The 15733-nt window shown below is 34.2% G+C and overlaps 1 protein-coding gene across 1 annotated transcript in view; it reads left to right on the top strand.

The window, feature by feature from the left end:
• Positions 1–15733, top strand: part of LOC143235600 (uncharacterized) — a 93213-nt gene that overhangs the window by 69865 nt on the left and 7615 nt on the right. The window contains exons 35-38 of the mRNA XM_076473837.1: positions 4648–4680; positions 5556–5702; positions 10308–10362; positions 14724–14825. Of these exons, the coding sequence (XP_076329952.1) occupies positions 4648–4680; positions 5556–5702; positions 10308–10362; positions 14724–14825 (337 nt within the window). The remainder of the gene's footprint in view (positions 1–4647; positions 4681–5555; positions 5703–10307; positions 10363–14723; positions 14826–15733) is intronic.

Here is a 15733-nt window from a genome sequence, read left to right as displayed (position 1 = left end):
TATTTTTACTTGCAGCTGCTCTTTTCTTTCTTGAACAATTTCCAGAAACCTCTTTTCCTCATGTTTTGACTCTTGCATTTCCCAATCAATGTATCTAAAGTTAAAATAATTCATAACTATGACTTCATTGACATCTGAAATCTTAATTGTAAATTTCTAATTTCACCAGTATCATCTGTAGGTCTGTAAAAAAATTCCCACTGAAAGCCTTTTCCCTTCATATTTACTCAAAGAAATCTAAATGAATTTAATCTCCTTGCTATTATCTGATATCCTCAACTTGAACAAGATTTATTTCAAATTTTACATATTAAAATACTCCTTAATACTCTATACCTATTAATTAGCAACATCAACATTAAGGGCAGATTATAAACCAAAATTATATATATTGATGGGTGCATCAGTATTAACTTGTGTGTCTTGATATCTATCTTTACTAGTATTAAAGAACAGGTTATAAAGAATATGTACAAGTCTTTATGACTACAGTATTATTAAAGAATAGGTTATAAACCAAACAATTATGTCTTTCTTTACATCAGTATAAAAGAATAAGTTATAAAACAAAAGATTGTATATTTTGATGGCTTCATCAGTATGAAGAACAGGTGTATAAACCAAAATTGTCTTGATGTCTGCATCAGTACTAAAAAGCAAGTTATAAACAAAGAAAATTTGTGGTTTCATGACTGCATGAGTATTAAAGAACAGAATGTAAAGAATAATTATATGTTTCTATGACCACATCAATATTTAGGAACAAGCTACAAACCAAAACATAATGTCTTGATGTTTATGTAATCATTAAATAACAGGTTGTAAGCTAAAAGTAATATATATTGGTGGTTCTATTAGCAGCATGAAAACTGATTTGAGGCTCTTCTTAAATCCTTCTTTATTCATAATTTAAAAACAAAACTTTTTTAGAATGTGGTCTAAATGATTTTGTTCACCTTCTTATACTGAAAGACTAAATGGCATCATTTATATGTAGGTTTAGTAATTATCTAACTGTAGTTCAAATATATATACATTTAATGTTTAAGTCCTAAACAGTAAACATTAACTGTCTCCAGTTACCAGATACTTGTCTGATATAAGACGTTTGTTTTAGTAATGGATAATGTGGACTATACTAGCATATTTCATGGATAGCTTATACACTGCTGGCCAAAATCTTAAGGCCAATGAACATAAAGAAAAAAATATGCATTTTGAGTTGTTAGACTCAATCACTTATTTGAGTAGAGCTTCAAAAGATTACAATAAAAAAGGGAAAATAGAAATAAAAACCTTTTTTAGCATTTAATAGGGAAAATGTGAACACTATGAAATAGCCTAAATACTAGCTGGTCAAAAGTTTAAGACTATACTGAAACAAAGTGTTAATCAGTAAACACATAATGAAATTTAGTCATTTGTGTTCAAGCATTAGCATTGTCAACATCTCCCACTGACATCTCCTGTGTTACATTGGGTAATAACATGGCAGTGGCTGAAAAGTTAACAGAGTTTGAACGTGGCAGAATTGTTGAGCTGCAAAAGCAAGGTCTCTCTCAACATGCCATCGCTGGTGAGATTGGGCATAGTAAAACTGCTGTTGCAAATTTCTTAAAAGACTGAGGGATATGGAACGAGAATTTCAAGTGGTCGGCCCAAGAAAATTTCACCAGCATTGAGCAGGAGGATTCAATGGGTTGTCCGGCAAGACACCAGCCGATTGTTAAACCAGATCAAGGCCCTTACAGACTAAGAATGCAACTCAAGAACAATAAGATGGCATCTACGAGAGAAAGGCTTTAAAAACTGTAAATGTCTTCAAAGGCCATGCCTCTTACCATACCACGAAACAGCTCGGTTAAACTTTGCTGAGAAGCACCAAATGTGGGATGTAGAAAAGTCCCAATCCACAATGCCTGCAGGACAAAGGACTTTTATGCAGAATAACATGATTCTTTTGGACCATCCAGTGTGTTTGTCCTAACTGAACCCTATTGAAAATGTTTGGTGGTAGATGGTAAGGGAAATCTATAGAAATGGAAGTCAATTCCAAACAGTGCATGATCTTTGTGAAATCATCTTCACCACTTGGAAAAACATTCCAGCAAGCCTTTTGCAAATGCTTATATCGACCATGCCAAAGCAGATGTTTGAAGTTATTCTCAATGACAGCTGTGCAACTCACTACTGAGACCTCTTGTTGGGCATTTCTACCCTGTTTAGGGCGTCTTTTTGGTATGGTTTTAAACTTTTGACCAGCTAGTATTTAGGCTAATTTCATAGTGTTCACATTTTCTCTATCAAATACAAAAAAAAAAATTATTTTTTTATTTTCCTTTTTCTTATTTTCATCTTTTGAAGCTCTACTCAAATAAGTGATTGAGTCTAACAACTCAAAATGCATATTTTTCTTTATGTTCATTGGCCTTAAGATTTTGACCAGCAGTGTATCTACAACTGGACAAAAATTTATCTCTGTGCTACAGTTTGATTATAAACAATGTATAAATCATCAGCACAAAAATATAACACATTTCAGAAATTTCTATAAAATTTCAGTAAAGGTAAATCAAATTAGATAATATAAAATTCTAGCAATATACTGTAAACCAGTGTTTTCCAAACTATGGACACAGCTCCCTAAGATGTAAATCCAGCCTTTTCACTAGAGAAACCACAGGAAGAAATAAGGATGGAAGAAACAGAAAAGTTGAAGATTATGATAATGTAATAAAACTATCACTGTGCTTTCAAAGGTTTTGTTTTCCAATTTATTCACTCCTTACAAGCATTTTTTGTTAATTATTAAAAACAGGTAAAGAAAATGTTGATTTTGCTGTTATTACTTGTGAAATTTATTCCAATGTGAAGACACACTACATGACCAAAAGTGTGTGGACACCTAACTATCACATTCATATGTGCTTGTTGAACATCTCATTCCAAAACCATGGGTATTAAAACGGAGTTGGTCCCCCCTTTGCTGCTATAATAGCCTCCACTCTTCTGGGAAGGCTTTTCATTAGATTTTGGAACATGACTGTGGGGATTCATTCCTATTCAGCTACAAAAGCATTAGTGAGGTCAGGCAAGGAGGCCTGGCTTGCAGCTAGCATTCCAGTTCATTCCAAAAGTGTTTGATAGGGTTGAGGGTCAGGGCTGTGTGCAGGCCAGACAAGTTCTTCCACACCAACCTCAGCAAACCATGTTTTTATGGACCTCATTTTGTGCACAATTGCATTATCATGCCAAAACAAGAAAGGCCCTTCCCCAAACTGTTGCCACAAAGTTGGAAGCACACAATTCTCTAGAATGTCATTGTATGCTGTAGCATTATGATTTCCTCTCACTGGTAGTAAAGAGTCTAGCCTAAACTATGAAAAACAGCCTCAGACCATTATTCCTCTGCCACAAAACTTTGCAGTTGGCACTATGCATTAGGTAGTTAGTGTTCTCCTGACATCCACCAAACCCAGATTTGTCTGTTGGATAGTGAAGTATGATTCATTCTACTGCTCCATAGTCTAATGGCAGTGTGCTTTACACCACTCCAGCCAATGCTTGGCATTACACATAGTGATCTAAGGCTTGTGTGTGGCTGCTCAGCCATGGAAACCCATTTCATAAAGCTCTTGATGAACAGTTCTTGTGCTGACCTTGCTTCCAGAGGCAGTTTGGAACTTGGTAGTGAGTGTTGTAACTGTGGACAGAAGAGTTTTATGTGCTACATGCTTTAGCACTCAGCAATCTCGTTCTGTCAGCTTGTGTGGCCTACTGCTTTGTGGCCGAGCTGTTGTTGCTCTTGGACGTTTTCACTTCACAGTAACAGCACTTACAGTTGATCGGGGCAGCTGTAGCAGGGCAGAAATTTGATGAACTGACTTGTTGGAAAGGTGGCATCCTATGATGGTGCCACGTTGAAAGTCACTGAGCTCTTCAGCACAATCCATTCTACTACCAATGTTTGTCTATGGAGATTGTATAGCTGTATGCTTGATTTTACACACCTGTTAGCAATGGGTGTAGCATAAATAGCTGAACCCACTAATTTGAAGGGGTGTTCATGCACTTTTGGTCATGTAGTGTAGGGGCAAGGGATATTTTGCTGATTTAGGGTGTATCTCTATTTAAAATTGCAAAAACTGCTACAAACAATTCTGAAGAATGTAAGCTAAACTAAATAATTACAGAATCCAATAATATACCATGAACAATTCCAAGAAATATAAATATTCTACTAAAAATAAGATTTCAAGGAATATAAACCAAATTGAATAATTGAGAATCCAGTAATATACTACCCCCCAGTGCAGCAGTAAGTCTATGGATTTACAACGCTAAAATCAGGGGTTCGATTCCCCTTGGCAGGCTCAGCAGATAGCTTGATGTGGCATTGTTATGAGAAAACACATACACACACACAGTAATATACTATAACCAGTTACAAAGAATGTAAACTAAACTAAATAATTCTAAAACCAAATAATATACTGTAAGCAATTTCAAAGAATGTTAATCAAATTTAATAATTATAGAACCTAATAACAGTGTGTAAACAATTTAAATATTTATAATATTACAAGTTTAAATATTTTTTATTTCTTATTATACATTTTTATTTTGTATTATTATTTTTCCCCTTAGGGTTCCATAGGTCATAAAGGTTGGCCAGGATTGGTGAGTTTTTATCTGTCTGATTGTTATATCTGAAGTACATAATGAAAGATAATTACAACACTAGTATTCTGTATTATTGCTGTATTAAAATAATTCAAATGCAGAAATGGTTGTTTGTTTTTTTGTTTTTTTCACAAATTTTGGCATGCTTATGCATTCAACTTTTACTGAACATTCTTTTCTAGGAAATCTGTTCCTATGAATATTTTTTTTCACAGTCTTTTTAAGTATTAATTTTTTAAAAAAAACATTTTTATTGTTTTGGATTAAACTAATATTGAATCTAGTTAGTGATGAGATTTTGAACAAAACAGGAAAGTAACAGAACATAATTTGTAGTTTGTAAGCTCTTTTTGTATTTAGTTTTAATTTAAATGTTTACAAGTTTGTAAAAAATGCCTGTAGGATTAAATGTTTATCACTTTTAATTTTTTCTGTATAATGAAACTATATAATTTTTTTCAAAATATTCACTTTTTATAAAATGCTTATTATTTAATGTTATTCTAAAGTTATAGAATTAATATCATGGTATTGAACTGTGGAATAAATTCTTTGTAATTCATATTTATTCCAGTAATAATTTTGAATTAAGAAACAAAGACTCACTATTTAAGCCAAACAATTCAACTAATCAAGTATTTTATTTCCAACCTTTGGCACTTTTACTGGTACAACTATCATTGGAGGACTTTAATACATTTCTGTCATTGAAATACAAATAGTGCTTGCACTGAGAAATGGCAGTGTTGTTTATAATATATTAAAATTCCTAATCTCTTCAGTTAGTTTAATAATTGGGGAATGCTTTCATTATTAATAATTTTCTATCAAAACTGATCATTTACACAAAATTGTTTATTTTTGGCATTAAGCTTGGTGAACGGGGTGCCCCTGGAAATCAAGGTCCACCAGGTCTGCCTGGTTCTATTGGATTACCTGGAGCAAGAGGGCCTCGAGGGATACCTGGAACACCTGGAAGAAGAGGTTCACCAGGAATACCAGGACTTCCTGGTCTTCCAGTAGGTGATATAAAATGCACTCTCTTTATTGTTATAAGTACTTATCCTTCATGAAAACTGTAGCTCATGCTGTAATGCATTCAATATGCTGCTTACACAGAAATTCCAGTTAACATTTCTACCATTGACAAGCAAAGTGGGTACATGATGTTCCATTTCATTAGAAACAAACATAAGTGACAAAATATTTGGGGGGGGGGGCACCAACTATAGGAAACACATTATTGGATATATTAAGAATAACCATTGAATGTAAAGTTGAAACAATGACTTTACCTGATAATTATGTACAAGTATTTATTTTACATTCAAAATGGAAATTCAAAATTGGATTGGTGGAGTACATGCTAGCAAAGACACTACCTGTGTTAACACAGTTTTACAGTCTTAGACATATAATTCACTTACTCTCTATAAAAATTGGATGTACAGTAACAATGAGAACTGGGAGCAAAATATAATCATGTCAGTCTCATATGTCTGGTTGTAAGGTTAAATATCTGCATGCTATATTGATAATTTATGTCTGTTTCAACAATAAATGACCTATTTATTGACATTAATGATGTTTTCTATTTAATGTGATTGTGTCATTTGATAAAACAGGACACATTAAATCCCAAATTTCACATCACTGTGGATACTAAAAAATAGTGAATGTTTCATTTTTAAAAAGGTGTTCTTTTTCCATATACAAAGTACTTTTTGTGATATAACTGAACATCACAGAATAGAAAGTAGATTTTTGGTTACCAAGAAGAGGCTAAGATGATTGGAACTGAAAAGTAGCTGAAAACTTTGCATAATGGCAAGTACCCATGAGGAAAACATTAGACTGTTTAAAAACGTATGGCAGATTTTTAGCCATTGATTTTAAAACAATTAACATTTTTCTTACCTTCCTTAAAGTCTTTTTCAAATAAGAGTGTCTTGTTTTTGTGTTTTTGACCTTGAGAACACTGTGTGGAGTTATGGCATTTTTTGGGCATCCAGTAATATGGATGCATGGCCATTTACCCATTTTTATTTGGAACTTTGTCATTGGCAGTGGTGACACTGTCCAATTTAATTGTGTTTTTAAATTTTTATAAGTCATTGGCCATTTTAATTCTATTTAAGTTTTACCTGATTTATTCTACTTTTATATTTTTACAACTTTGTGCCAATCAATCAATCATTTAATCAAACTGCGTATGAGACTTACATGCTGCTAGACTTGTACTAATTGTCATTTAAAAATCACATGTTTAACATGAACTACTCTAGCACATTACATCATATGACAATAGTCCTTCATCAGTAGGGAACCCCCTATGTCATTGCACAGTTACTCCTCTTAAGCATTGCACTTGAAATAACTTCATTCTTAGACAAAGCATGAAGAAAGTGCAAAGAACATGGAAAGAGGTGAATGGGTGGAAAAGTGTACAGAGGTGAGAATCTATCAGGAATATAGTTTCAAGTAAGTAAAAAGTTAGCTTCTCCTATACTTCACCACTTCACACAGAATACATATAATCCTACTCTGAAATGACTGATGGAATGGTGCAAATGTTAAATATACATGAGCTCCCTTTCAAAAGTGCCTGAATGGGTCACCCATTGGGTGCGACACCCAGTAGTAGAGATTACATAGAGACATATCTTTGGGAGTTTACATTTCACCTTGACTAATGTATATTTTTTGCCTGGAAGAAAAAGAGGTAAAAGCAAAAAACTCCAAGTATTTCATAGATGAGTGGAATTTTTACAATGACCAAGCACCCACACACAAGTGGTTGGCAAACCAAGAAGTGTAGTGTTATTAGATTGAGATCAGACCATCGTGTATTTGCATCACCACAACCTAACTAGAGAAAGGCAGGGGTTACAAACCAATCCTGCTGGAGGAAAAATGCACACAAGCTTTTTAAGGGGTGACCCATACTACACAGACAGTGTCATAATCATCCTACTTCCCACTGTATTGTATTGTACATAATCAGTGAGGAACTCTTTGAGGTCCACCACTCCAGTATTTAGGAATTGGTAAGTGGCAAAGATCTCCTATGCTTAGCTTGAAGGGGCTGGGTGGAGTATTAATGTTTTGAAGACATGGATCCATATTTCCATCTGATGCCTGTCAGAAATGTCTTTTACTGAATACAGTGCAATGCAGAGACATACTCCAGAATGATAGAGGAGCACCTGTGAAAAGTTGGAGGTCCAGTCAGGGGAAGAGACTGCAAAAAGATGCCAACTATGTCATTGTAACAGTTGATCTACCAAGACAAATCCTCCAGAAGTGGGGAGAGGATGTGCATAATTAAGAGTAATGGATTCCAAGAAAGACTCCACTGTTTCCTACAATGTTGAGCCCTCCTGCACTGGGTTTTATTGTCAAGGAATGTGTCTAAAAATAATATCTATTTTTCTTCATCATGTATTACCCAAATGATAAAAGAATGAGCAGTTCTAGAGAAACCAGAATCCCATTAAATTATGTTCCTTGTGTTGAAGAGCTAAAGCATGATTGAAGAACATGAATACTATTTTCAAAATGTAACTGAATTTTGGAAAAAAAAAAAAACATTACTGAAAGCAAACTTATAAATTTTAAATTAATAAGCCTGTGTATTTTATGTAATAACAGAACCTCAGCTTCAGTCCTTGTATATGACAGGCAAATGCTCCTATGACTTGATTGAAAACACAAGGAGCAGATGCAATGTTGAAGGGAAGAGCACAGAAATGAGTGACTCAATTCAAATGGATAAAACAGAAAAAACATCTGTTGGAATGTGTCAAAACACCACAAAGAGACAAGAGTAATAGCCCAGTATAGGGGTAAATACTATCTCACTGGCATTCTTGGCCAAGGAATTCAACATCACATCCTCAAGGCACTGAGTCAGAGAGAGGAGGAAAGGAAAAGGAATGAGTAAATGCAGTACCAATCAGTTAACACCAAAGGTTGGGAAGTGAAGTTACCAATGAGATGGATGATATCATGAAGTGGGAGGAGAGGAAGAAAAAGACCAAAAAACAAAAGTGGAAATGGTAGATGTATATTTAGTAGGCCTAGAAACAGAAAAATGAAATAGAAGAAGATAAGAACCCAAAGAATACTATGAGGAATAATGTCAGGCTACCCTGGTCCAAGCTTTGAGACAGTCAAGAACACTGCCAAAAACCTCTGGTGAAAACAAGTAGCCAAATGAGGATCACAGAGATAAAAGTGAGGCAAGATAACACTAGACAGGAGAGAATTCCAACCCAGTAAGTCATGACCCTCTCCAGGAAGCCATTCAGAAGCACAATGAAGTGCTTCACAAATAAGGTAAAGTAACAAAATGTTTTGTAAATAAAAAACTTGGTAGTCAAACAATGGAACTTAAGGAACAGAACTGAAAAATGGCTAAAAGCCAAGAGAAGAAGAGAGTATAGTAGGTGAGGGATTCATGGCATATGAGTATGTGTTCATAGTTACTTTAGAAATTAATTTGCATCAAACATAATATCAAATGAAGGAGGAAAGATGAAGCAATTTTGAAGAGAGGTTTTATGTAGTAAGGAACAGGAGGAAATGAAAAGAGGGAAAAAGAAAGAAAAACTTACCAGCAGAATCATCTCAAGAAAGAGATTCCATACCTAAAGCAAGTGGTCAGGGTGAGTTTTGTTGCCACCTAGTGCTGGAGAATTACTGTCACACTATCATGTCATCATGTACCAGTCTAGTTCCCATTAAGTATATGATTTTTAGGTGGGAGTTAACTCAAGGTTAGTGGCATGCAAGTCTCTCATGCAGATACAGAAGAGATCAAGCTATTTTGTGTGAGGAGGTGAAATATAATCATGGAATTGTTTATACTTTTCATGCGTTAAACTTAATTTTTTCTGGTGTGTAGTTAAAAAGGTTGTTATTATTAAACTAAACAACATGTCCCTACATCACACAGAGAAGACTGCATGATTATTTAACCTTTAAAGCACTGTAACATTAATGTTTTCATTAAGACCATGTGTTCATGCAGATTCAAAGAAAAGATGGATATTTACAATATTTGAAAATGGATCAATACCAAGATCCATCATTCATGTTATTTGTACTTTAAAGTCATAATTGTAGTTTAAAAAAAGCATTCAACTTCATGATGCATTAGTGACAAGAGTTAATTAAGTTTGTTAATTCTTAAAAGTCATAATCATAGTGTACTTCCTGTTTTAAACTAAATCAAAGTTCAATGAAAACATACACATTTGAAAGAAAAAGAAATGTTTATGTTTCTAATGCTGTATGTAGCAATAGAACAAGTGATTGACCTCAGGTTCAACAAGTCATTTATGTTCAATCTTAATAAACGTACCAAACCATGTTATTATAAGACAACTTAAAAGGTGGTTCAATGTACAGCTGATAACATCAAAGTAAAAACTGTAGTATTGATGAACATGATAATTAAGCTTTATACAAATCTTTTACCTCTGTTTACTGATGAGTTTAGTTAATCAGTTAGAATTTTAGAAGTTTAACCTAAAATTAACTAATATTGTAAACTTACAAAACCTTTCCACATCATGTTTTTTATTTGATGTTGTTAAGTTATAATTTCTAACTTGGTTCAGGGGAGAGGAATTAGAGAAGAAGAAATGAAAGAACTTTGTATCTCAATACTACAAGGTAGGCAGTCTCTCTTCTTTTTAAATTTTACAGTGTAATAAGAACACTTTTGTGTTATTAAATAGTTTATACATTGTACTTACAGCAGTATTGTGTAATTAATTTATACATACGCTTCTAGGATTTAATATAAAAGTGTCTAAACTAACCTAAGTCAAGCAGGTCTAGAGGCAGAATGAATTCTTTTCCTTTAGTACATTTTGTTGTCTAAACTTTTATCTTTCAAATTTTGATGAATGCAGTATGTGCATCATACATATCATTAGTTCATTCAATATAGCCAAACTTGTTTTCTGAAGTATAAGTCTAGTTACTTTAGGGCTAGTCTTTTGTTGCTTACAAATTATAATGTTGTGCATTTTTTGATGCTGTTAAAACTATGTTCTGAAGAACATTAACAAAAGGTATTACAGAAATCTCTTAATAAAGTATAGTTTTAAAGTATTTGGATGTAGACATTAAAGCATGAGATATAAGAAAAATCCAGTTCTTATGTTCTTACACAACAGTTTTTAGTGTGTGATCCAGTTGTTAAATTTAGTTGTAATTATCAGTTATTTTTCTATGAAAAGTTAAGCCTATACACACACACACACACACACACACACACACACACACATGCAAACACACATTCATGCCACAAGCCATGAACTCCCACATAGATGAAAATTTATGTCATTCAACTGCATTTAGCATGTAAGTTATCTTGTGACAACACTCCATTAATAGGAATGCAATACATCATTTTGATGCATGTGACTCCTATTTGACCATACCAAACTATGACTTTGAGTTTTGGCAGAAAATGGGAGCAACAGTTTACACTGGGGTGAAAGTGTGAAAAGAGGTAAGTACCTACTGAAAATACATTTTCAGCATGGGTAAATTATATGGTACATTACCTCCTTTAACAAATATAACTAGAATCTCACATTGAATAGTTGGAGGAAGCAAAAAGAGCATTCTTTGAAATCATCCAAAAAACAAAACAAAAAATGGGATTCTCTTATAGTAGAGATTGCACAACTTCTGTACCAGTTATACTCTACACCCAGCATGGAAAGAGGTGTTGTAAACATGGGGAGAAAATGTGGAGAAACACATTCAAAATGGACAGAACAATGGTTGGATAGAGATCCAAACCACCCAATATCAGAATTAACATCAATGGTGAATAAGTCCGACTGAAAACATCCATAGGCCAAGAGCACAAGGAAATACATCTTAAGGAATAAGTGAAGAATAGAACATGAGGACAGTGGTAAAGTAAGGTAGTGAAGAGTCACATTACATATCAGTCTGGAAGGACTGCTCTCCTGGGAGGTCAAACTAATCCAGAAGAAACACAACAACAGTGAGAGGTTAGGAGAAGCTAAAACTTGACAGTGCTGAGAAGAAATGAAAAGTGTGGGATAAGGCAGCCAAATTCTGTGATTGAGGAGAAAGAAGTTCCCTGATCAAACAGCCTAGTGAGGAAATTCATAAGAAAGGGAACAGTGGGTTGAGCAGGTGAAAACCCCTGATCTAAAACAGAAAACATTTTACCTGTGTTGATAAACATCCATAGAGAAAGGACGATTGGAAAATGCCAAAATAAAGTGATGCATTGTGATCATCTGGATCTCTTTGCCAACAACCAGATAAAAAAACAGGCATTAAGACATAGGTTAGGAAGAGCTGGATGAAATGTCAATTAATGAGGTTGATATAGAAGTGGGGCAGATTGAAGTTAGATCAGTTTAAGAAATCACATTTGTTTCAACTAGTAATAAGCAATCAGAAGGACTTGCCATGGAGTAGTGTGGATAATTGAAATCCTAGCTTCACACATTAGCAGCCAATGCAACTGAATGAGGAACCAGAAAACAAACAGAAATAACTTGGTATTGAGAGATGTAACAAATGCATTCAAGTGAGGAGTACCTCACCAAAGGCATAATCACTAGAAAATGTGAGGATTAAGAGACCATTCCATTGGATAAATTTTGTCTGGTCAGGAAAGACAATCCCTTATGAGGCTGAATGCACCTAGAACATGACATACAAGGAGAAAAATACTGATCTTAGGGGCTCTCAAAATAAGATCCAAGGCTCAGCCACAAAGGGAACAAGAACAAGTATTATCTTGATGTTTAATGTAAGCTACCATCTTAGAATTGTCAAAATGGATCATGATCAAATGATTCCTGGCAAGATGAAGAAAATAAACCAAAGTACGTATATGGCCAGAAGTTCCAGGATTTTGATATAGTAAGGTCTCTAGGCTGGAGACTATTGACCAAAAGCTACCTACTGATTAACTCATGCCCAAAGCTGTGGAGGAAAGTGTATTTTAAGATTTGCAAATTCAGATAAGGGGAAGGAAGTGGGAAAACCTGCCAACATGTGGGCTTTCTCCAACCACCAATGCAGGCCATCAACAAGACAAGGAAGAAGGAAAATAGAATCATCTAAGGGATCCTGTGCAAGATTCCATTGGTTGTGAATAGTCCACTAAAAAGACCTGATGTGCACATCACCCAGGAGAATAAGGATTTCTATAAAAGACTACATTCCTAAAAGTGAAAGAACCTTGTGAGCAGTAACAGAGGGAGCAGTAAGGGCAGAGAACTGAAAAACTCCATCAAAAGGAGTTGAAGAGGAAAATGATGAGCTTGACTGAAATGAGTGATAAGAAATATGCCAAAGTGGAGGGGATATTGGGTAGGCATAAGGAATGACTTCTACAACTTATGTGAGCTGCCTCCAGGAGCATTAGTTAAGGGTGATGGGCAGACTCTCATTTGAAATAAGCTAACAGCAGCCAGCCACCCATGTGATTATGTAAGCCCAACTCCAGAGCATGTATATGTCAGGCAAAAGATTTGACCACTCAACAGAAAATACATGGAGCCAGAACGAGCCTGTAGGGTAGGGCACAGAATTGATACACTATCTTGTGATGAACAAACTGAAGATAATGACTCGACTCACTAGATATAGGAATATGTAGGTAAGCAATTGAATCGACAATTTTGGTCATCTATAAACCTGGAAAAAAAGTCCATCTCAGTGTGAGAGAAAACTCCATAGTAAAGTGAGGCAGAACCAAAAATTGACTGAGTTGAGACAGATCAATCACAGGTTGTCAGTCCCCAGTTTTTTCAGGGTACCACAAACAGCTTGAAACAAGGTGAGCTAGTACCTTCATGCATCTAAGATATATGACACTGCACAAACCCTAATATCTGAGGTTGAGGAAAATACAAAATACTGAGAGGAGGAGGTGTTATGCAACATGGAAGAAAGGAGATTATAAGAAATCAGTCATACCTGAGAAATCATGTTCATAAAAAGCCATATTAAGCCTAAATGATTACACAGCAGGGAAGGAAGACACTGAAAAATTGGGTGTAAGAAAATAGCTGTCAGTTTTCATTTCCTCCCAAACAGGTTTAGTATGGTAGAAGGAAAATGGGCAGCATCAAGAGAAGAAGGTTGACTTGCATAATGATCAATCTCACATTGAATGAGAGCCAATAATTTTATAGTCAAGTCTTTCCTACATCTGTGTAAGTGTGCTGATAAGTGGTATTATATCTGAAAGTGTAACTTGGACTTTGGAATTCATTATCAAAAGTGAATAACTAAACACAACATTGTTAGAATAAATAAAAAGTATAAAAAAATTAAGTTATCCTTATCTTGGCAGACATTTTAAAAATGAGAATAATAATTCCACCATGTAATAAAATTGTAACCTCTTTAGATTGTAACAACAATGAAGATGTATTTTCACAAACAACCAAAATTAAAAAAAACAAAACAAGAGTGCTAATCCACTGATGTGAGATCTATAAAGGTTGTTAATGTAGATTGTTACACAAGTTTGAGTAATGGTGTTACAACATTTATAACCCAATTAATGCCAGTGTTAGAGCCACTTTTGTTTATGGAGAAGTAATTTAAAAAAAATGCTTTAAAATGTCAAAACTTGTTTACAGATAAAAAAAATAATTATCAAAACTATCCATTAACAAACAAAGATAGGAAGAACAAAGGACCAAGCTTGATGAACAAACACATTTAGGGCTCACCTAGATAAAAACTGATAACCTAAAGCAGTTTTCATAGAGGTTATATTTTTGTTTGCTTGTCACTCATAATTAAGACCTGTTCTAACTATTTATTGACGAATTTTAAAAACTCTTCTCATGAAAACTGTAACATAATCATTATTTATGAGAATAGTTTAGCCTATTTAACCTAAGGTACAAAACCAATGGGCTTGTTCAGGTGTGCAATGTAGATAAACTGGGGTTAAGAGTATTGAAACTAAATATAAATGTACATATTGATTTTTTTACATATACTTACTTTAGAACAATTAGCTGAACTGGTAGCAAAACTTAGAGGTCCACCAGGTCTTCCAGGAAGAGGCAAGCGAGGCCACCCAGGCCCTCCTGGATTACAAGGACCACCAGGTACTATATCATCTGAACATTTATTTCTGTCATTGCTCTTCTTCCACTTCATCACATAACACATAGTGGAAGATCTCCAGCATTTAACAAGCTGTATGTATTATAGAAAGAAAGAACACCAATACACCTTGAAATCTATATCTTTAAACTTTATATTAGCCTACAAATAAGTTTCGCATGGCCTTGTTATCTGATTATTTAAAGGTTGTTTATCCACTATGACTGAATCTTAAACAACCTTGTTATCTAGTTCTCTATGTGTTATTTACCTACTCATTAAAAACCTAAAACAGCCTTATCTAGTTTTCTAAAGTAATAGGTAGGCAAGTAATGATTTATAAACATAAGGAATAGTTTTATTGATGGTGGATCATAGTAATTTCAACAGAACATTGATCAGTACTATAAACAATACAAGGTTTATATATTGTTGCAAAGATAAATGATACAGAAACTACATACGACAGATATTTGTGTTAGCTGGTGACACAAAATATGTAGAGATTAAATCTAGTGAGGTGTATGAATATGGTGAATAGACCTTTCTAAATATGGCTGATATTGCTGGGGCCATTATCATGGTTTAGTTAGAAATAATTTTCTTTGATAAGAGTTTATAAAGAGTCTCTTTCTTTTTTTAGTTTTGGGTTGGTGTATGAGAAGAATGTCATCCCAAAGTATTTGATGATCTGTTTGTTTTGTATTTTTTTGCATCTTATTTCTAAGAATTATAACGTTTGTTCTGTGTATTTCTTTCTACATTTTGTTTTTTCAATAAGAATTCTTTTGGGTTAGGTAGTAAGATGCTAATTTTATATGGTCACTTTTTTGACTAAATCTTGAAGTCCTTTAACATATCTGCTATTTGACTTTCTAAAAATTATTTAACCAGTCTTACCTCTATAATA

The sequence above is a fragment of the Tachypleus tridentatus genome, chromosome 12 (genome assembly GCF_004210375.1).
Source record: "Tachypleus tridentatus isolate NWPU-2018 chromosome 12, ASM421037v1, whole genome shotgun sequence".
Classification (NCBI taxonomy): Eukaryota; Metazoa; Arthropoda; class Merostomata; order Xiphosura; family Limulidae; genus Tachypleus; species Tachypleus tridentatus.
Note: the sequence above shows the minus strand (reverse complement) of the source record. Positions and strands in the feature narration are given on the sequence as shown.